At 39.8% G+C, this 21,118-nt stretch overlaps 1 protein-coding gene and 2 non-coding genes across 12 annotated transcripts; 2 read left to right on the top strand and 1 right to left on the bottom strand.

Moving 5' to 3' along the window:
• Positions 1-1,079: 1,079 nt before the first annotated feature.
• Positions 1,080-21,069, top strand: hlh-30 (Helix-loop-helix protein 30; the record flags this gene model as incomplete). Of its 10 annotated transcripts, none has more annotated exons than NM_001380173.1 (11): positions 1,080-1,106; positions 8,801-8,986; positions 17,282-17,377; positions 17,533-17,607; positions 17,703-17,831; positions 18,027-18,171; positions 18,230-18,305; positions 18,742-19,030; positions 19,080-19,230; positions 19,296-19,372; positions 19,935-20,105. In NM_001380173.1, the coding sequence occupies 11 exons, from the start codon at positions 1,080-1,082 to the stop codon at positions 20,103-20,105; spliced, it is 1,422 nt and encodes a 473-aa protein (NP_001368701.1). The 10 variants fall into 10 exon arrangements, with proteins under 10 accessions (NP_001368701.1, NP_001350991.1, NP_001023411.1 ...); NM_001028240.6 differs by lacking the exon at positions 1,080-1,106 and adding an exon at positions 7,737-7,957 and having other exon boundaries at positions 19,935-21,064; NM_001364041.3 differs by lacking the exon at positions 17,533-17,607.
• On the top strand, positions 8,053-8,136 carry F35F11.4. Its single transcript, NR_101902.1, has one exon. It is a non-coding gene; the product is annotated as an Unclassified non-coding RNA F35F11.4 (non-coding RNA).
• Positions 15,804-15,874, bottom strand: W02C12.4. The gene has a single exon (NR_101901.1). It is a non-coding gene; the product is annotated as an Unclassified non-coding RNA W02C12.4 (non-coding RNA).
• Positions 21,070-21,118: the final 49 nt, after the last annotated feature.

The following is a 21,118-nucleotide window of genomic DNA, read 5'->3' as shown; positions in this document are numbered from 1 at the left end:
TAACAACAAAAATTGATAATGTTAACTTTTGGATTCGTGGATTAGGATTTGTTGATTGTTTTTCTTTTTTTTCAAACATTTTTCAGAATTCCCAAGTTGTTGTCGGGTCCGGAACCAGTGATGTCACCACTTTTTACATGGGGAGTTTTTGAAAATTTCAGCCAATTGCAGACTGTTTCTTGGCAGGCATTCCCTTTCCATTCGAGTTGTGCTCTTTTGACGGCTCCAAAAATATTGTTGAACTTTTTACGTAATTTTCTTGTTTTTTCCACCCATCAGTAAACTCGCCTACACAATTTTTCGCCTGATTTCAAAAACTAATCATTGAGAAAAAATACGATTTTTCTAAGATCACACAAACAAGACGCCGAGACGCAGAAAACAAGACACGCTAACTTCTCTGCGCTCTCGCCTCTCTTAGCAAAATTTAGAAAGTCTGTATTTAACACGAATACTAATGGAGCTACAAAAAAGTTGTTAACTAACAAAATGTAACAACTTTTATGGGAACTATATTAACTATAAAACATTTTCAAATATCGTCTTTGTTGTTTAACTATTAGTTACACTGTTTTCCAGCTAACCGCTCCAAATCCAATTTCTCTCCCGCCCGCCGCCACTAATTCTTCCTGCAAAAGCCCCAATGACTCATGAGAGTGGAGCAGGGTGAAGCTGAAAGAAGAGCTCACGGAGCCGCAGAGCAGCAGCAGAGCAACAAAAAAGGAGGGCGAGCCGAAAAGAAACATTGGCGCGGAGAGAAGTGCAAAATCATAGGGCACGGCTTGCGGAGACGCAGGACGTACAGAGAAACTTGGCGACGAGCCAAGGCTTCTTCTTCTTCTCCTCTCTTTCTCTCTGCCAGACTCCACCCAGTGTGTGTCGCCCCTTTTTTGTGCTCTGCGACGTCTTCTTTTTTTCCTGCTCCGTGGCAGCTCATTCATTCTCATCGCAGAGCAGCTTCGCGTCTAATTTCTGGTTATTAGGTTAGAAAAACACTGCTCTCTTCCAAAAGAGTCCTATTCAAATTGTGAACATCTTTCTGAATTTTGAAATTCGTGACGTCAGAGGAACAAGCTTGTATGGCAGCGTCCTGGCTCCCAAATCAGGTTAGTCATTTTTCAAGTTTTGCGGTATTGTAGTTGTTAACTTTTTCTAAAAATCTGAAATTTGGATCTGCGCCTGGGTTAGCAAAACGTAACTAATTGGTAAAATAATCTACACAAAATTTGCTACAAAATTGACAAAAACGTTTTGAAAAATTTTTAATTTGAAGGGATTGTGCTATCAAAAATGCGACGACTGGAAAACTGATATAATTCAAAAAGTAATCAAGAGAGCAAAAAGTTGCCAACTAACAAAATAATCTACGACATATTTTTTTACATTTTACTAGTTAGCAAGTTATCGACATCTCCCACCTCAGAGTTAACTAGTAAAATGCGCGCACCTGATCTTTCAGCATATTTCACGTTCCTTTAAATGACTGTATCTCCGCGAAGAGCATTGATATAAAAAAGTTATCAGCTAACACAATAATCTACACCAAATTTTCTACATTTTATTAATTGACAACTTTTTGATACCTCCCACCTCCTCAGAGATAACTAGGGTAAGAGAAGCAGATAGTGTGCTCACCTTGTTGTCCGCTCTCACGTTGCTTTGAATCACTGTATCTTAGTGGAGAACAGCGATTTCAAAAAGTTGTCAACTAACAAAATAATATACACAAAATTTGCTACATTTTGTTAGTTGACAACTTTTTTCTATCTCTGTCGTGAGCCAAGTTCTGACACTTGATCCCAGAGGTTAGACACCTCCTGGCCTTGATATTGGAAAACCTGATCTGCTTTAGAGCCTGTACAGGATCAAAACATGTTGTCAATTAAAAAAAAAATTACAGAACGTTTCCTAAAATTTCCCACTTTCTCCACAAAGAATCTTGCCATTGACTGCAAAGATGCCATTTTGCAAATGTCAAACCTATCATAACTCAAAAACTATTTATAAAAGGTAGCGACACAACATTTTCTACACATTTTCTACTAATTTTCGCGAAACAGTTTTCAGTTTCAGACATTTCTGCATTTGCCAGAATTTCGAGGTTAGGGGAAGGACACAAAACGCATCACTTTGTTTGTAAACACCTATCTCACTATCTTTGCGTCTCTTCATCTATCTATCGGTTTTCCTATCTTTTTCAAGTTGGTTGGCACCATCTTTCCCCCCGTTTTCTCTCTTTTTGCAATTCATAAACGATTTGGCTGACTGCTGCCCTCTTTTCAACTTTGATGATTTTTTGTTGTGCGGAGCTTTTTGGAAACTTTTTGTTGGAACTTTGACTTGGCTAAAGTTTACTAACAACTAACAAAAATAAGAAAATTAACAAGTTTCTCACCTCTTACCGCAAACAGTTCCCATTTTGAACCCGATGGTCTTCAGGAGCGTGCCAACATTTTTTGGTGGAATGTAAACAGAATTGGTCACATTTTGAGTGATCGGAATTTTTTTTGACAAATTTTATCTTTTGAAGGAGCCGTAGAAAAATCTAGTAGTTATCAAAAAGTTGTCTACGAACAAAAGAACTACACAAAATTTGCTACATCTTGTTAGTTAGCAATTTTTTAAATCTCTGCAAAAAATTTAATTAGGGCATTTTTTCTGTAGGTCCCCATAGGGCTAGGCCAAGCATCGGAAAAGTAAACCGTCATAACTCAAAAACTTGCGAAGATATCAAATAGTTTCAACTAACAAAATAGTCTACGCAAAATTTGCTACAAATTATTTGTTAGAAATCATGTTTATCTTTACGGGAAATTTAGTTATGACATTTTTCTTGATTGATCCCAGAGACCAGGTAAATCCGCAGAAAAATCTAGTGCTGAAATATTTGCTATAACTCGAAATTTAAAATAGATATTAGAAACTAGTTCACTAACAAAATGATCTACACAACATTTGCTACAATTTGTTAATTTACAAACTTTTCTTATTATATAGAAATCTAGTTACGTTACTTTGCCTCTTTGGCCCCATGAAGCTAGGCGGCGACTCTGTAGATATTGTCTTGGAAAACTTGTCATAACTCGAAAACTAAAAGAGATATCAGAAAGTTGTTAACTAATAAAATAATCTAAATGAAATTTTCTACAATTTACTAATCAGTAACTTTTGTCTAACTACACCAAAAACCGACATATACAGACTTAAACAATCCAAGTTCCAGCACACCCCCTCAGCACTGACCTAGATTTTTATCATTTATATTTTTTATCTCCTCTTCCACGACTATAACCGTAAAACATTTTTTCTGCTGTAGATGTTTCTCTGATAAGATAAGATTTTTTCTGCAGATTATCATTATCACTCTCTGTGCAGATTTAGCAAATTCGGAAATTTCGATGATTTCGATTTCTTGAACTGGGGAAAAAAAGAAAACAAGTTTTTCCCACAAGATCTCTGGTTTTTGAAACTTTTCCATGAATTTTTTTGCTGGAAATTTCGATTTTGTCAAGTGCCATACACTCTTGGCAACAATAACACTTTATGGGAAAATGAGCCACTGGACTCGTGGGAACGTTTTTTGCCCGGTTTTTCGGAGCTTTTCACGCAGAAGCTAGAGCAATCTGAACGGAGGGACTAGAAGAAAGCTAGGCCACGAGATTGAAAGTTAGGCCATGCAGACTTCGTGGGCGAGACTGCACGCGCTTCCCTCACATTTTGAAATGTAAGAGTTTGTCGAATTAGGCCATTTTGACTCGGCCACGTGTCGCGTCGCGGCTCGGTTTTCATTGTAAAACTAAACCCTTAAAATTCCGCAATTTCCGAATTTTTTTGCACTTTCCGTATTAAAATTGCGCAGTTTTTACGATTTTCTAGCCCTCCCACCGTGAAAACATCAATTTCAATGAGAAAAATGAAGAAAGGCGAGAAAATCGAGTAGCCCATCGTCCTTGAGAGAACACCTGTCGGCGCCCGACCGCCGATAGGTTTTTTGGCAAAGAAATTGAATTTAGATTTGAAAAAATCGATTCAAGACTTTTAAAACATTTGGTGAACCGGGGATTACTGTAGGTTTAAATACGCATGGCCAAGCTTCTCGCAAAAATGTGAAAAATCAATTTTTCGCACTTCCGATCTCGAATTTTTTGAATGTTTGTATTCTTTTGATCTATTTCTATTTCTATTTCCTTTCTGTGTCGCTTCTAGGGTTTGCACTTTTCTCTCGGCTCTTTTCCTGCAAAACCGTGTACTTTTCTGCTCTCTCGCGGCTTTTTGCACACGGCGCAAAAAGTGCAATGTCTCGTCTCACTAATCCCACGACGGAAGGGTGAAATCTGACGAAAAATAAGAGATATTCTAGATGTGTGAATCAGGATTAAAAGTTGGAGAAAAAGTTTTGGAGCCGCGCGGGGTCGAACCAAAGTAGGAAAAATAATCGGAAATAAACGCGTTAGCCACTAGGTCACCGAAGAACACTTAAAAGTGAAACAAAGGCTTTACAGAAGTTTAGAGCTAATTTTTGAAAATGTTGTGGAATTGTAAAAAAAAATATAAAGTTGTAAAAATTCAAATTCCCGCCAACCCATGACTCTCCAAAGAATTCAATGATATCCACTATCTTCGCCAGAGACCCGACATCGATCCATCATCGGTTTTCAGTACGCGCCGCGCGTGTCCTTGAATCGCCGAATGTGTTATCTTTTCTGTACGTCTTCTTCTTATTCTTCTTCTTCTTTCGTCCCCCGCCATTCACCGTTTCCTCTTCATTTTTCTTATAGTTTTCTTCGGTTTTCGGTTTTTATTTCGATTTCCTGCCTTTGACTGCCGCCCTAAAATTCGTGTACTTTTAGATTTTATCTATCAGTTGACTAACTGTTTTGGGCGCGAAAATTTTTTGAATTTGCCTCTTAATCGCTTTAGGGGCTAATAAAATAAAATAAGTCACTGAAGTTAATTTTTCTACTGTGTAAGTTCCTTTAATATTTAATAATCTCATTACTTGCCAACCAACATTGCCAAAAACTTCCATATTGGTTATCACTTTTGCCTTCCGCATACACCTTCCAGGTTCGACTCCCCGTGCCTCACAATTTCCTTTTTTCGTATTCCTACATCCTGTAACTCAATAGAAATGTAGTCTGTAGTCTCCAGGTGTTTTTGTTTTCTTTCTTTTTCTTCAGCGCACTAATTGTGGTGTCTCCTTTGGTTAGTGAAATATAATAATAATAATACGACGATGATGATTTTAGTTCCTCTCTTTTTGAAGAGCTTATCCTTCTTTTCCGTGGGATTTCACAATGTTTCTCTAGTTTTTTGTTTCCAAAATTTTATCTGAAATTCTTTTGCGTTGGCCGAGCTGAATATAATCAATTTTTGAACTTAATTTGATGAAAAATTCAAGAAATTTGTTCCATGATCTTTCTAATCCAGCATAAAATCTGAATACTTGTTTATCAGTGCAGTCCTCTTTCCAAACGAAAAGATTAATCTCTGCTTGGCTCACGGAGCACAACGAAAAATGTGTCTTGATGAGAAATCGGGTTAGATGAGTGACGTCGCAAATACGAAACAATATGAGATTAATGAAAAAGCCCTCTATTGTTTCGTTTGGAGGGGATAAGGATAGAGTTTTACCCTTTTTTTGCTGTGAGGGACTTTTGGCCACACATATAGAGAATTTTGGGGCTTAACCTATAAACCTTACTATTAGGGCCACGGCCTAGGAAACGGGGCCCAGGGAGCTAGATTTTGGAACATGAATTTGTAAGCCTATGAGTCTAAGCTTAGGTGTCTAAACTTTCTGATCGGGACCTAAACATATGACCCTGGGGGCCTAAAATTTTAAAGCTAATAGTAAGCCTTTGAACCTAAGCATTGGGACTTTAACTTTTGGAGCTAATAAACCCCTTTACCGGGAACACCACTAGGGACGTTCTGGGAACACCACTAGGGAGGTACCTAAATGTTAAGAACTAAGCCTAGAGGCAAACTTCATGGCCTTAGCTTACAAGCCTTGGGACCAGGGAGCCAAGCCTATAGATCTAAGCCTAGGGTCTTAAGTTTCGGACTCTAAATCTGAAATTCAAACTTACGAGAAATTGAGCAAAAAGTGTTGTCAATTTAAACCCTTTTTCAATTTAATCATCAATATTTGCCCCGACCTCTGGAAATATCACAATACCACCAATCCGGCGCCCCAACTCCTCCTTTATTTCTCAGTTAGCCCCCCCCCCCCTACTGTTTGCCGAGTAACAATTCTCTGCGTCTTGCAAATTCCCAAAACTTCATTGTACATACACATATCACTATCATAATCATCACACACTAATTATGAAAGAGAATAGGCGCCGCGCTTATCAGTTGGCGGCGGGAGGCCGAATTCTCCTTCGTCGCCTAAAAAGAGAGGGTTTTGTCGAATAGTTTTGTTTTATTTTCGTATTTTCTTTGCGTTGGTTGGAATTTAAAACAAACTTTTGATGGCGTCATTGTTGCTTTGGATCATTTCTTTGTCATGTTTTTGTGATGATAACCTGTGTTTGGGTTGAAAAAAAATCGACTTTTCCAGGTTTTTGTTGACTTAGAGACTTTGTGAGGTCTCACTTTTTGAAATTGATAGAGTGCCACTTCCAGACCCCCTAAAACTTCCAGCAAAGCCGCTGGGTAAAAATTCTACTCGGATCATAGAACGATAACATTTTCTTCAAGTTGTCTTTTTTGATCCATCCGTTTTCGCCATTTTTTTGTTTCTGAACCTCGGAAGCTTAAAAAATTCTAATTTTCCTGAAAACCCTGTTTCGAACGACCTAAGTAAGCTTCAAATGTCAGAAGTCCCTAGGTGCAGCTCCAGAAGGCTTAGGTTCTTAGGCTTAGCTTCCTAATTGTTCGCCCTCAAGGTAGGAATTTTTGGAATATTTTGTTCAGGACATCTAATAACACTTTTTGATTTTATTTAGATCACCTTAGATTGCATACTGCTCCATTGCCCGAACCTAGAAAAAAATCCTTGTCCGAACAAAGGCCTTAAATTGTTAAGCTAGCTTTATCTTTTGAATTTCTCAGATTTTTCAAAACCGAATTTTGATCTCCCTCATCTTTTAATCTTCTTCTAATCAAATCAAGCCCATCAAACTGTTCAAAAAAAAAGATCTCTGGCCACCTCCTCCGAATACAGTTTGTTGTGTTCTTCTTATTTTTCTCGACCTAATCTCTGATGTCTTAACTATATGGACCGTTACTATCTTGTAATTAGGATGGGGCCAATGATTTTGTTTAGGAGTTTAGTATTCTAGGATTCCAGCTACGCAGACAGCTAGCCACCCCCAACTGCCCTTAAGTAGCCTAATCGCCATTGTCTCGACAAGAACTTGGCAGGAGGTGGGGGACACAGTAATAAACGAAATGATCGGTGGTGGAGGCTGTGAGAGAAAGAGATAGGGGCGGGCGCGTGTGCGCCCGTGTGCCCCATCTCTCGCGCCTCTCGCTCGATCCTTTGGGGAGGGGCTGCTGTTGCTGGCGACGACCTCTTGATATGTCACATTGTGTCTGCCGCTCTCTCGCCTCGTCCTCTCGTATCACCTCGGTCTCCCGCGACCCCTTTGGGCGCCTCTCTCCCGACCCTTCCACTCGGTTTCTTCTCTTGTCTTTCGCTCTTTTCCCTCTCCCCCTTTCGAATTTTTTTCCTTTTTTTCTACCAACCAATATACCTTTTTATCGATTGATTTTTTTTTAATTCTCAGATCCCGATACTGAAAAAAAAAATCAGCGAATAAGAGCATTCATGATCCGCCAACTAAATTCACCAGGCGGTGGCGGCGGCCTCGGATTGAACAATCCGAGAGCCCAGCAGCCACCGGGTGCTCAACAGCAGCAGCAACCACAACAAGCCCAGCAACAGTTCTACGATGACGAGCCATATCAGGCTAACGCGTCGCAGTTTCGATTTGGCGCCGGCAAAAGTGTAAGGGCTAATAATTTTCTAGGTTCAGGTTTAGGCCAACGACATTTGGTCTTTACACCCTTCAAATAGCCCCGTTTCTTATCAGCTCTCTTTCCCCCCGCTTTTAGTTTCCTGCTCCGGGCACCCAACTTCCTTCCGGGACACTTGAGTAGCCTAACTCACCAGAACTTTGTCTTGAAATTCGCTCAAGATAAGACCCCCATCTGACGATTGATTGACCGGTCATGTGTGGTGACAATACACAAAAAGAGAAAAGAAACAAGAGAGCGAATGAGACTTGATTGTTTTGTAGTTTGTGGTTTCGGCGGTCCGTTTGGGCTTGACACAGGCTTCTAGTTTCAGTCCTATCAACGTTCTTTGAGCTGATATCAGTTTTGACCTACTTTATCAATTTACCAATCGCATTACCATTTTCATTGCGAGCCAAAACTCGCATTAAAAATTTACAAACCTCGCTTAAAATTGTACTTTGCTCTCTTCGCCCATTTTCTAAGCTTGATCCGATTTCAATTTCAAATCACAAATCGAATTTCAAACTCAGTTTTCTCATCTCTCGACGCCAATTGTCATCACTTTGGGGCCGGCGAGGCGGTGGCGACAGGGGCAGCTAATTTATCAAGTAACAGGGCTGCTCAGTTTTCTGATCGGCTTTGATTTCCCTATCTCCCAAATTAGAGAGATATAGACACAATGTTTTTGGCACACTGCCAACTTCCCGCCCGCCGCCGCCGCCAATATAGTAGTAGTAAACAAAGCAGAGCGCTCATGGTGCATCAACGACCGAAATTTAGTAGTTATCTTTCCATAATGATTTCTATCTCTTTTCTTATTTTGTATTTTGAGATGGAACAACGTCGAGAGACGGGAAATCTGATTCCAATCGCACAACGATCGATGGGCTCGACGTCGACACCGTTCGGCTCAGCGCCTACACAGAGCTACTTTGGCGGAGGGAGCAGTGGAGCGGCATTAAGTAGTCCAAGGAAGATGCAGCAGACGCATCAGATGTTGTTCGGCAATATTCAACCGGTTAGTTTCAAATTTTATTAAAAGAAAATTTTTGTTTTCTTACATTGTTTGAGCTCAAAGTCTCTACAGAAATAAAACAAAAAACGAAACAAAATACTGCATTCTAACATAATTTTTAACGATTTTATGGAAAGTTTAAAGGTAGTTTACAAGTTTTTTTTACCCAGCTCAATTAATAGTAAGAAAAAAAGCAGAATTTTTGGAATTTTTTTCTTATGAAAAAAAGTGGGCCTGAAAGGGCTCCCCGGTAACTAAATTGTTTTGTGGTTCTTTTTTTTTAATCTGTGTAAAAGTACCTTTTTCAAGAGTTGGGGTTTCTTGGCTCAAAATAAGCTTAAACCCTGCTCTTCTTCGCTTAAAGGCGTAGGCACACAATTAAATTGCTCGACATTATAGATCTTCAAACTTTACGTAAAAATTTCTTCCAACTTGCTCCCCTGAAACTGATATCTTTTCATTTTTCTTGTAGATCTCCCTTTTTTGGCATCTGTTGTTAGCCTAACGTCGTAGGGTCAAATTATAGAAGTTTGAATTTTTACAAAAAAATTGTTCTTGATTGGCTTTAACAATATGACCCCCCCCCCTGAGCCATGTATTTGTTTTCAAGCACTTTTGCGCCACGGCGCCCATTCCATATTTTTCCTTCCACATTCTGCGGTCTCTCCCACTCCCAGATGACTCCACCCTAGACGGAACAGCTGAAAAACGAAAAACGGGCGCTGAAAAAATCTTGCGTTTGGCACGTAGCCCCCCCCCCCCCCGGGTCTCTGTCTGCCTCTTGGACAGTGTCACGTGGTGTTCGGCTAGCTTCTCTCGGCGTCCGGTTGTTTTTACACTCTCCGATGGTCTCTGACGTGTGGTAGTGGTGGTGGATAGGACTGAGAAGACAATGAGATGTTTGAGTTGAACTTTCAAGTTGATTGGTTGGGTAGGGAGGGGGCTGTATGTGGACTAAAAGGTCGAATAGGACCCTAGCTATCAACAGCGCATCAAATAAAATTTGACTTTATGATACGAGTCTGTACCATTTGACTAGCTCATTACAAAAACCCACGAAGCTAACTCCAAGTTCCCGGTATTTCGTTTGAAACTTTTTTGCCAAACTTCGATGCTCGTAGAATTTATCCAAAACCAAATTTTCTGAGATTATTAATTTTTCAATGTTTAGGCCAAGCTTTTTGAAACTTTTTCTGAAAAAAGCAGAGTTTTTTTTTCGATTATTTCGAAATCCGTCGAATTTTTCATAATCGGATTTTCCCAGATTTATAACGCATTCTCAAAGCTTTTTGGAAATTTTTAGGACTTTTTCTCCCCATTTTGTCAGTGCATTTTCGCTAGTTTCAAGTCCCGTAGAATTTCTCCAAAACCAAATTTTGAGAGATTTTCAATGTTTTAAAGCATGAGGAAAACTAGGCAAATATTCTGGAAGCTTTTTGGAAAAAAAAACATCTTACAAAAAAAAATTGAAATTTCTCGGAACCTGGGATCTTTTTTTTTTCACAATCAGTACATTTTCCCCCTAATTTTGAAACCTGTAGAATTCAGGGAAAATCTGATTTTCATAGAATTCTAATGTATTTAAGAACGTTGAGAACTTAACTTTTTTCTAGAAATTTTTTCGACCATTAGAGTTTGTTTCCCAGGAATTCGAAACTTGTACAAATTTCGTTATCACTCTTTATTTGAACTATTTTTCTAAAATTGTGAAGTCCTAATTATTAGTGTTGTACGTTTGAATCCGGATTCGTTTTCGCATTGAGACCCAATTTAGTTCAATTCAGAGCTTCATTACTTGCTGAGACTGATCCCTTGGTAAGCATAATGCTCATTAGCCAAAAGTTCAACTGTACTACTCCTGCTCACCTATCCCTTTCCTAAAAACTTCTATTGTTGTTGTTGTTGTTATCCTGGTTCAAAAACCTTTCTCCCTTTTTCTCCCGCGTCTCTTCTTCCTCCATAGCATTTTAGTCATTTTCCCGCCAAATTTTTTGTTTTCGCCGACCAATCACCGCTCAAAAACCAAAAAACTTCCTCGCTTCAAACAACATCAACAATTGGAAAAACAGTAAGATGACGTCATTTTGATTTTCTACACTACTCGACAGTTGTCGCTTCACCCTAAAAACAAGACCATTACTCAATACACGCGATACGACCTTGTGGCAAAGATCAGATTTCAAAGTCTGTCTGGACGGCGGCAGGAAATTGTCCGGCTGTCTGGAGTACTTGGATCACTCTGTAGTCAGTTTGTAGTAGTTTAAATACATTTTGCTACATTACTTGAATAACCCCATTAAAGAAAAAATTTCTCTCCATTCCGTTCCCTATCAATTCGGCAGAAAATGTACTTCTGAACAATTAAAGAAAAAAGACGAAGTAACAAAATAGAAAAGAACGAAAGATAAGAATCATCATCCTCACACAGTCAGCTGATCGCAAGACGAACCGAACCTTGAGAAACGAAAAAAGCGTCGAAAAAAAAACGAAATGTTTGTTTACCTGGCCGGGTGCCAAAAAACCCCTCTCTCGCACAGACCCACACTATCTCGCCGCGTATTGGCACGGCGCCAGACGGCCAGACAGTGCGCGAAAGTGAGAGAGCACTGCAGACATTCTTTGAGCGAGAGACCCGCGAAAGTGATCATTGGCGGTTTTGGTTTTTGGGACGACGCGGGGGGGAGGGGGGAGCTAATTTATTTGAAATCGTCCTGATCAGAAATTGGCCAGCTAGACTCTACGGGATTAGTCAGAGAATGGTGGTTTTTTGAAACATTAAACAAGGATGGTACTTCTTAAATTTTGCTATGAGGCTACATTTTGATTTTTTTTGGAAATTCGGAAAAGATTTTAGACCGATATAAAAAATTTTGCCGTATTTGTATATAAGAAAACTTTGAAAAAAGTTTTTTTTGAAGTTTTGAGGCTCCCTAAAATTGCTCCAAAAATGATTTTTTGCAGCCTTTTAAAGGTTTAAAGGTTTTTTAGCGATGGACAAACACTCTGGTGGCATTTTGGAAAAATAAACTTTCACTAAAATTCGAAAAAAGTTGAAAATTTTTGAGTGAAACTTTTCACAACTTTCAAAATTTTTCAAAAAAAAATTTTTTTGACCAAAAATTTGGCTTCCACCGGACCGCAAAAATTTCAGATTTTTTGCAAAAAAATAAAAATCTCCAAAAAGCTTCCACATTGTTTGTTTGACCCTAAAGACCCCCAAAAATAATTTTTAACCGCTCATAGCCACTTTTAAGGCCATTTACTTGACCTAGAATTCAGCAAAAAAATGCACTGGAGCCCTTTCAGATGGCGCTTTCAGGGGTTCAGAGTTGAGTTCCGCCGCTGAAATTTTTGTGGTGATCTAGTCTAAACATAAGCTTTCAAAAGGCATAAGTCTCGATTCAAAGTCCGGGACTAGATTGACTTCCTTTCCTTGTCAGGTTTTTTTTTCGAAAAAAATCTGATTTTTTTTGCACTTTTTTCACAACTTTCGGGCTCCTGTGAAATTGCTCCAAAATAGATTTCTGCGGGTTTTTAGTTATTTTAAGGTTGTCTAGGTGTAGACAAGCATTTTGGTAGCTTTTTGGAAATTTTTTTTGTAGGGACCTATTTAAAAATCTCTCTCGATAAACTTTTTTCCCTTTCACATCAAAAAAGGAGCGCCAATCCCGATTTCTCTCCTGGCTCCAGTATATGTTTACTTTCGAATTTCCAATCACTTTTTCCGTCTACACACAACCACCGCTAGAACACACACACAAATACCACCTGTCGTGCATGGTTTACCAAGCACCACAGCACTCAATTTTCTTTCTCTTGAAAGTTTTGGAGGTTTTTTTGTTTTATTTTTAGAGCAGCTTGGAAATATGGTTCTAGATGCAAATTTTAGTAGAAATTGCCAAAACGTTTTTTTTTTGAAATTTTGAGCCAAGTTAGAAAAAACCCTGAAAATTCACCCAAAAGTCACTTATTTCTAAAGTAATCAAAATTGTGCTCTCGAAGCATATAGGTCCAAAATTACCGAGCTTGGACAACTTTTGCCTACTTTTTGCCTACTTCAGGCTGTCTAATCAAAGTGGAAGATCCACCACAAATAGTTAAAACATTTCAAAATTCGCCTACAAACCGCTCCACATTTGGACTTTCAATCTACTCATTTCTGATTTCCGATCTCTCCACAACATCCCTTCTGAAATTTGCGCCCCGTTTTCCATTTTTCGCAACACAGCACAGATCACCATAAATCTTTCCCCTCTACCCCCGCTACACATACGCGTTTTATGGCTCCATAAAACCACGTACTTTTCGCTCGTTTTTCATTTTGTTCTGCGTCTCCGTCCTTATCATCATCTCGGTTGACTGGAGCTGTAAACAACAACCAAAAATTTTTGAAATCGCATCGTTTTTGTTCATTTCCGGCACGTTTTATCAAAGTAAAAAATCAATACATTACCCACAGCCCACTACTTAGCATTCCGAACGAACGGAGTGTGTTTATTGCGATCTCTGCTCGACGCGGGGTGAAATTCAAATAAACATACGCCTGGCGGTGCCAGTGCCCGACTAGCTAGCTTTTTGGACCACCTCCCCCGTGTTTGTTTAGTCTCATATCCTTCCAGACAACAATAACAACGAGGTTTGAGGTCACGGCACGAAAATGAATCAGTTGGCCCTTGTAACTTCAAGAGAAATGTCTGTTGTTCTCGTTTTGTACTCTGGTGCCTAGCCAAGTACTTTTAGTGCACAAAAAAAAACCCGCTCCCTTTCTATCTCTTTTTCCATTTTCTTTTCCGCCATCCCAAGTAAAGAACATTTCAAGCGTCGGTTACACCATCAGCTGTTATCTAGACACATCAACTTTCTCACATCCAGATATGATCTTGTTTTCCCCTCGTCTCCTACAGGTTTCCATTACACACAGGGGCTGTTCACTTTGACTCGCTGTCTATTTGCATATCAAAAGTGAGTTACCGCATCGCGTATACACATAATTAGTTCCGTGGTGCGGGGCGTAGAAATCCATTGTCTTTCCAATTTCTCCCCATTAAAGGAAATATGTACGTCCTAGCGCGGTGAGGGTCTTTGAGAGAATAACTCATAAATTTCAAAGGTCTTTGTCTTTTTCGGCTCACTATAGTGAAATTTTGACATGTAGTGTGAATTGAAAATTTTCTGGAAATGTTGGACTCGGCAACTTTTGAAAGAAATTTTTGTTACTATTTTCACTAAAAAATGCCGCATGGCAATTTTAAAAACAATTTTGTCAATTGTACTTCGACCAACTTTTTTGTTAGTCGGACTTAGCCAATTTTGACATAATTTTTTCGTAACTTGGACCTGTCCAAGTTTGACTGAAATTTTCGTAACTTAGATTATGTCAGTTTTGACTGAAATTTTTGCTACTTGCACTTTGCCAATTTTTACAAAAACTCTTTGTGCTTGTTCGGACTTAGCCATTTTTTGACCAAACTTTCGTTAGTCGGGCTCAGCCAATTTTGACGAAAAATTTTGTCACTTGGCCAATTTTTAAAGGAAAGTTTTGTCGATTAGACTTGGCCAATTTTTACGTAATTATTTGTCGCTTGACCTGAAACTTTTCGAGAATTTCGATAGTCGGACTTGCCGATTTCGACAGAAAATTTTTGTATCTTGGACTTTCGAATTTGGCTTTTCAATTTTTGCAGCTTAAACTGAACTTGCCTAGTTTTAACTGAAATTTCGTTCTTTCGTTCTGGCCAATTCGGACCGAAATTTTTGTAACTTACTAGTTAGATTAGGCAAATCTAACAAAAAATGTTCTTTACTTGAACATGACCAAAAATGATCAATCAACTCGACCAATAATATTGAAAAAGTCTCAACTCCGTTAATCAAGCTTTTCTGCAGCTTAACCTGGGTTGAACCAAAATCGAGGAATAATGTTGTCAGCTAACCTAGTACTTGTTCTATCTAGTACATCGAACAAAACATAATTGAGCGAAGCATCGGTCTACCACCCCGCAAACTATCTATTTGTTCTCCACAAAATGATCTTTTGAGCGGGCGGGGGGAACCCTAGGTGTCTACTACTACTCTCAATATCAGAATCTTCTGGGCTGGTGTAATTCGCGGACGTAAGCCACTTTCTTTGTTACATCCATCTTCTTCTTCTTCTTCCGTCTTCCATCTTCCACCGCCACCATCGAACCTGTTTCTTCTTCTTCTTTCCTTACCAATTCTGTTCTCTGGAAGACGACGATGCAATTCTTCGCACAAAAATCGATATTTCTAATATTCTAATACAGGCTCTCAGTTGTTGCACACCTGTCGATTCATCTAGCTCCATCTAGAATCTTCCTTTATCCTCTCATTTTCTAAAAAGCTTCATAAATACTCGATGAGTTTCGCATACACACTCGTATAACATAACAATTGACGCAAATTCTGGGTATATTATAAAGCGGAGAGTAGACGAAATTTGAAGCGAGTGCACACGGCTTTATTGGGTCATCTCTCGGTCATGTTTAGACAGGAAAGACCGACCTGTTTCGATCATTATATGCACAATCTTTGGCTCTTTCGCTCTTTCCACTGAGAAAAATAAAAAAATAAAAAATCTGCCCCCTTAGAAGACGCATCCATCTTCGTAATTACCCATAGAGATTGTCAGAAGCTCCTTTTTTCTCTTCTTCTTTTTTTATATTTTTTTTCTCCATTTTTTCGCCGCTATCTCTTTCCTCTATTGCTCGTCGCGTGTATGCCAGCTGAAAAGTTCGAAAAAGAGAAACCGAAAAACTGTCTGTGTCTCCGTGTTCTCTTCCAACCATCTCACATATTCTATCCAGAGAAAGGGGTCTCTCGTTGTAGGCGTCTCCCCTCTCTCTCTCTCGCTCATTCTTCTCGTCCGCTGTATGATGTTGCATCTTTCTTTCCTCTCTCGCACCCAGTGGGGGTCTTTTTGTGTCGTTTTTCCTGCCACCAACCAACATCATACACACACAGAATACACACACACACACATAGACTTTCAATTTCTATGCCATTCGATTCATCGATTTTTTAAAAACTGACTTTTCAAGTTCCAATAGGAGTTGGTGCTCTTATCTAAAAAAAATGCCTTTTTTCAAACGAAAATTGTAGACATTATACTTGATCTCTGATTCAATTTAGTTTTTTTTTTCCAAATTTTCACCTTTTTGGTATACCAGTCTCTGTGATAATACCTTATTATTTTTTATAAAAGTTATACATATTATTTATACTAAGATGCGTGTTAAGTATCTTACTTTGATCTCTAGTTTAAGTTACCTTTTTTTAAAAGATTTTTTTGTTTTCTACTATAAAATATTACTTTAATAATACATGAAAAGATATTTTGATGTACAGGAGAAAAATAGTCTAGAACATAATATCACGCAAGCTTAAATTACATACTAATGTGTTACATCGATCACTACTCCTATTTTTTTTTCTATTGATAGCAGTTTTGATATAGGTTTTTAAGTATATTACTTTAACCTCTATTCTCTTTTTTTTATAGTTATCAGTACTTTTTATGTCTTCAGTTTGATCGGAACGCCAAATAACAAGACCATATGCCGTAAAAAATGGGGCATGTGCTTCTCTACCACCCAATTAGTAATTCATCCGCCCACCATATGACTGACTTTTTATACTATTTTGTGTGTCATTTTCATCTTCCCTCCACTTTAACCCTCATATCTACCCATTAAAATGTCATTCTTGTACTTTGGTCGCTTACTTCTTTTCTCTCTTGTTATCGCTCTTTTTTTCTTCTTCTTCTTCTCGCCATCTATTTTCCATCTTCCCATCTATTCACGGCACATCGCCTTCTTCAGCAGCAATTCATACACAATTGATCGTCCCCGTCCATATAACCGCTGAAAAAAAGGAAAAAAAATGGCCGATGACGACGACCGCGTTGACATTTCCAACGAGACGCTTGCCTCTTTGGTGGGTCGACCGATGAGCTCGTCGGGCAATCGGATTCGAGCCACCCCATCCAGACGGCGGCTGGTTTCTGCGCCGACGAACCCGAGGTGGTCACCATCCGCAGACGATCGGCGTCTTTTTTCATATGTCTCGTCGATGCGGTCGGATAGTAACAGTAGCAGCAAGTCACCATCTCCACCGTCGGCCAAAATGTCTAAAAGGCCGAATGGCCCGTACTCTGTTAGAAAATATCAGGTTAATAGTGCATTTTTTTCAATTCTGCCGTATAAATATTAGTTGCAAAATTTCTATTTAAACATCGAAAAGCTACTCAAAGATACCTTACCTTAAACCCTATATTTTCAGCCCCGCGGATCCCCACCCAGTGACGGCAGCGACAAAATTCACAGATTCGGAGAGAGCCCAACGCCCGGTGGTGTCGGTGGTGTATTTGGCACAGAGGTTGGTGATTTCTTCCTATTCAACCTGATGGTTTTAACTAATACTTTACCTTTATTTTCTAAAAACCTAAAAACCTACGTGTCATTTTTGTTGTAGTCGCTAATTTATCTCTTAACCCTCACCTGACTAGTCCGCCCTATGCTCCCGATTTCCAGCTTGACGACCTGATCATTGATGAGCTCATGGGCATGGAAGATGATCAGCGAATGCGTCCAGGAGCGACACGACCGGTTAGTATATAGTTTTGCACTAATTTCTTTTTTTTTTGTCCAAAAACTAATTTGCTGAAATGTTTGCTCAAAAGCGCCTAAAATCAAAATTGCAGATGACGATTGGTGGAGAAAAAACCATGTCGATGGCAAGACCGATTCCAGGCGCCAGCTCCCGGGCTGGCTCAGGACACTCTGGAAGCCCGATCACAATTCCAAACGCAATGTCGAACAATTTCAGACAGGTTAGTAAGTGTATTTTTAGCAGTATGATAAAAATGACCATGTGCCTTGAAAATTGATACAATAAGTGTTATATCGAACGAAGGAACGAAACAAAAAAAACCGGTTTCTCATCAGATCCTCCTCCTACTTTCCGTCGATTTTGCGCCAAAAATTGTCTCTCTAATTTCTCAAGTTATATGCCCCAAAATGTTCAGGTCGTCTCAAGTTCGGCGCCGACGAGTTCGATCGACATTGAGAAGATGATTGGCGCCGTGTCGAACGGCGGTGGGAATAGTGGCGGTGATAATGATCCGGAGGACTATTACCGCGACCGCAGGAAGAAGGACATTCACAATATGAGTGAGTTTTCGAGGCTTTCAAATTTTTTTAAAATGAATTTTCGATTCATTTTTTTCAGTTGAACGCCGACGAAGATATAATATAAATGACAGGATTAAGGAGCTCGGACAAATGTTGCCGAAGAACACATCAGAGTGAGTGTTTCTAGAAACATTTGAGATAAAAAAAAGTAGAAATTTTTGGCAACAACCCAATTTTAATTAAAAAAATTGCTGTCAAGATCCAGTAAAATTCATTTTTTTTGTGTTCTCAGCGGTAAATTTGGAAAATTTAAGACTTACGGTGTAAACGCGCTCCACCAAACAAACGGGCACGCGGTGTCAGGCTGTCCCATGACGGTTTAATCTACAAAAATGTGGGAATTTTTCCCCAAAAATGTGCCACCATGCAAAATCAGTTGAGAAGTCTGCGTCTAATTGTAAATTCCCGCTATTCTCGTAGATCTACGTAGATCAAACCGAAATGGGACACTCTGACACCACGTAGGTTTTGTATAGTTTTTGGCGGGAAGTTCGAAAATTGTTGATCAAACTAAATGAGCCTAAATTATATAATCAAAAACATTTTCAGAGACATGAAACTCAACAAAGGAACAATTCTAAAAGCCTCGTGTGACTACATCCGAGTGCTCCAAAAAGATCGCGAGCAAGCGATGAAAACCCAACAGCAGCAGAAATCGCTGGAATCGACGGCTCACAAGTACGCCGACCGGGTGAAAGAGCTCGAGGAGATGCTCGCCAGGCAGGGAGTGCAGGTCCCGCCATCGCATCTTCCACCGATCCCGAAAGTGATCGAGCGACCGATTAAGCAGGAAATCGACGAGTCGCCACCAAATCACACGCCGACCGGATCGTTTGTGGTGAGTTTTTTGGGATATTTTTTATTTAAACCGGGTGCAAATGTTTCAGTCCTCATCCGGCTTCCTATCCGAGGTGACAAACAACACCGCCGCCATGCAGATCACATCGCCGAACGACTCGCGCCCGAACAACTTCATGAACAACTCGGCGCCGTCGGACAGCTTCTTCTCGGTCGGATCGGCTAGCCCGCCAGATTATAGTGAGCCAATCTCTCAATCATTTCATGCACGTGGTTTTCTTCTGGAGCCAATTTGTGAATTCTAGGGACGAGCAGCGGCACCGCGTCGTGGAAGCTGCCCGGATCGAACGCCTTCTCCGACCTCATGATGGACGATCTCAACGTGAGTTTTTGTTGCGAGGATTGTGTTGCATGTTGAAACTGATTTTTGGTAGCTCCAGTGCTCTGTGAATTGGCTCGGCTCCTAGTATTCTAGGCCAATTTAGTCTAACTTCTGCTGATTTTGGTAGCATGGAAATACCAGGCTGTGTGCCTTTAAGAATTACTTTGAAGTCACCCAACCTACTTGTGCCTGATAGGCACACGGGTAGACATTTTTCGCCTACCTGTAGAGCTTCTGTAGTTTTTGACTTTCACGGGACTAATGCCACTACCCGGTGTTAGAAGCTAGAAGTAGCTAAAAGTAGCTAGAAAAATGATTTTTACGCACGCAACTGCTTTAAATACATTCCTACTTTGTTGTGTCGCTTGGCGTAACTAGTTGCCTCAGTTTGCGGTTTTTTTTACATGTTGTGCCTACCATAAATTTTTGCTCAGATTGAAGGCAGTAACTGATGTTATGCAATTTTTGAGTGTAAAATATGCCTGTCCTTTTAGACTTACTTTGTGGTGACTCTAGGCACACCAGCCTTATTCCGACTTCTGCAACCTCAAACTATTTTCAGCCAATGATGAACGGCGATCCACTCATCTCATCGGCCGGCGCTCATCCATCACCACACTTCCACAGCTCACAAATGTCACCAGACATTCATTGGGACGCCTCTGGCTTCTCCCCAGACCCGATCAACACCCAACAGTCAAACTCGGGTCATTATCACATGGACTTTTCGTAAACTCTCTGCACCTGCGCCGCCGTTCCTGTACATACATTTGCCCGTTCCCAAGTGTTTTTTTTTCAAATTTCGATTCGTCATACTCATATTCTATCAATCCAATTGTGATCCCACCACGCATCGCGTTCTGTCACCTCAATCCTTTTCTTAATTGTTCTTTTGCCCCCCAACCAACAAGACTGGTCCGTTCTAGAAGCTCAGGGAGTAGAGCACACCAACAAGGGACACGACCCCCCTGCGGCGTCTAGATGTCTCCACTCAATTCGATTCTTCTTCTTTTCTTTTTTTTCTGTTTGTGTATAAAATCTGATTTTTTTTCCTATTTTTCCCTCAAAACTGTACATTTCGCCCCCACAACACTATAGGCATCACAAGTTTATTTTGTTCTCCACCCCCCCGCGTACCCCCATTAATTTGCCCCCATACGGTTTTTTCACTGCAAATTTGTAGAACCAGTCCGCAGTTTTTTCCCGTTTTGAGCCAGAATCGCAGGTTATTCCTCCCGGAAACCTCGACATTTTCTCCCGATCCTCTTCGTCTTCGTCTCCCAACTTCTTTTCTAAGATTCCCATTTTCCCTCAAGTTTTTCCCCCCAGTTTATTCAGCGCGTAACAAAACAAAACAATGTGTGTCGGCGGGTATTTTTTTCAAAAAAGAAACATTCAAAAAATCCCCCAAAAAATAAATGATGTTCCCTGTTTCTAGGCCCCCCTCTGATTCGATTCGACTCCCCACAACCTTTTGCTACAACTGAAAAATTTCACTTTAATTTACTCTCTCCAGATTTTTTGGTTTTCCGATCCTCTCCTCCAGACACCCATAGGCGCTTATATATATTTGATTCGACAACCAATTCTGTAATTTATGTACATATATGACAATGATTCCAAAAACACCCAACAAAAAACATTGTTTTTTTCATTATTTTCCTATTGCGTTTTAATGAAAATATTGTGCTGATTTAGAAATTTATCTCAAATCTGATAAAACATGAAGCCCGAAAAACGAGCCTG

The sequence above is a fragment of the Caenorhabditis elegans genome, chromosome IV, assembly GCF_000002985.6.
Source record: "Caenorhabditis elegans chromosome IV".
Taxonomy (NCBI): Eukaryota; Metazoa; Nematoda; class Chromadorea; order Rhabditida; family Rhabditidae; genus Caenorhabditis; species Caenorhabditis elegans.
The sequence above is the reverse complement of the archived record's forward strand: the minus strand, read 5'-3'. Positions and strand labels throughout refer to the sequence as shown.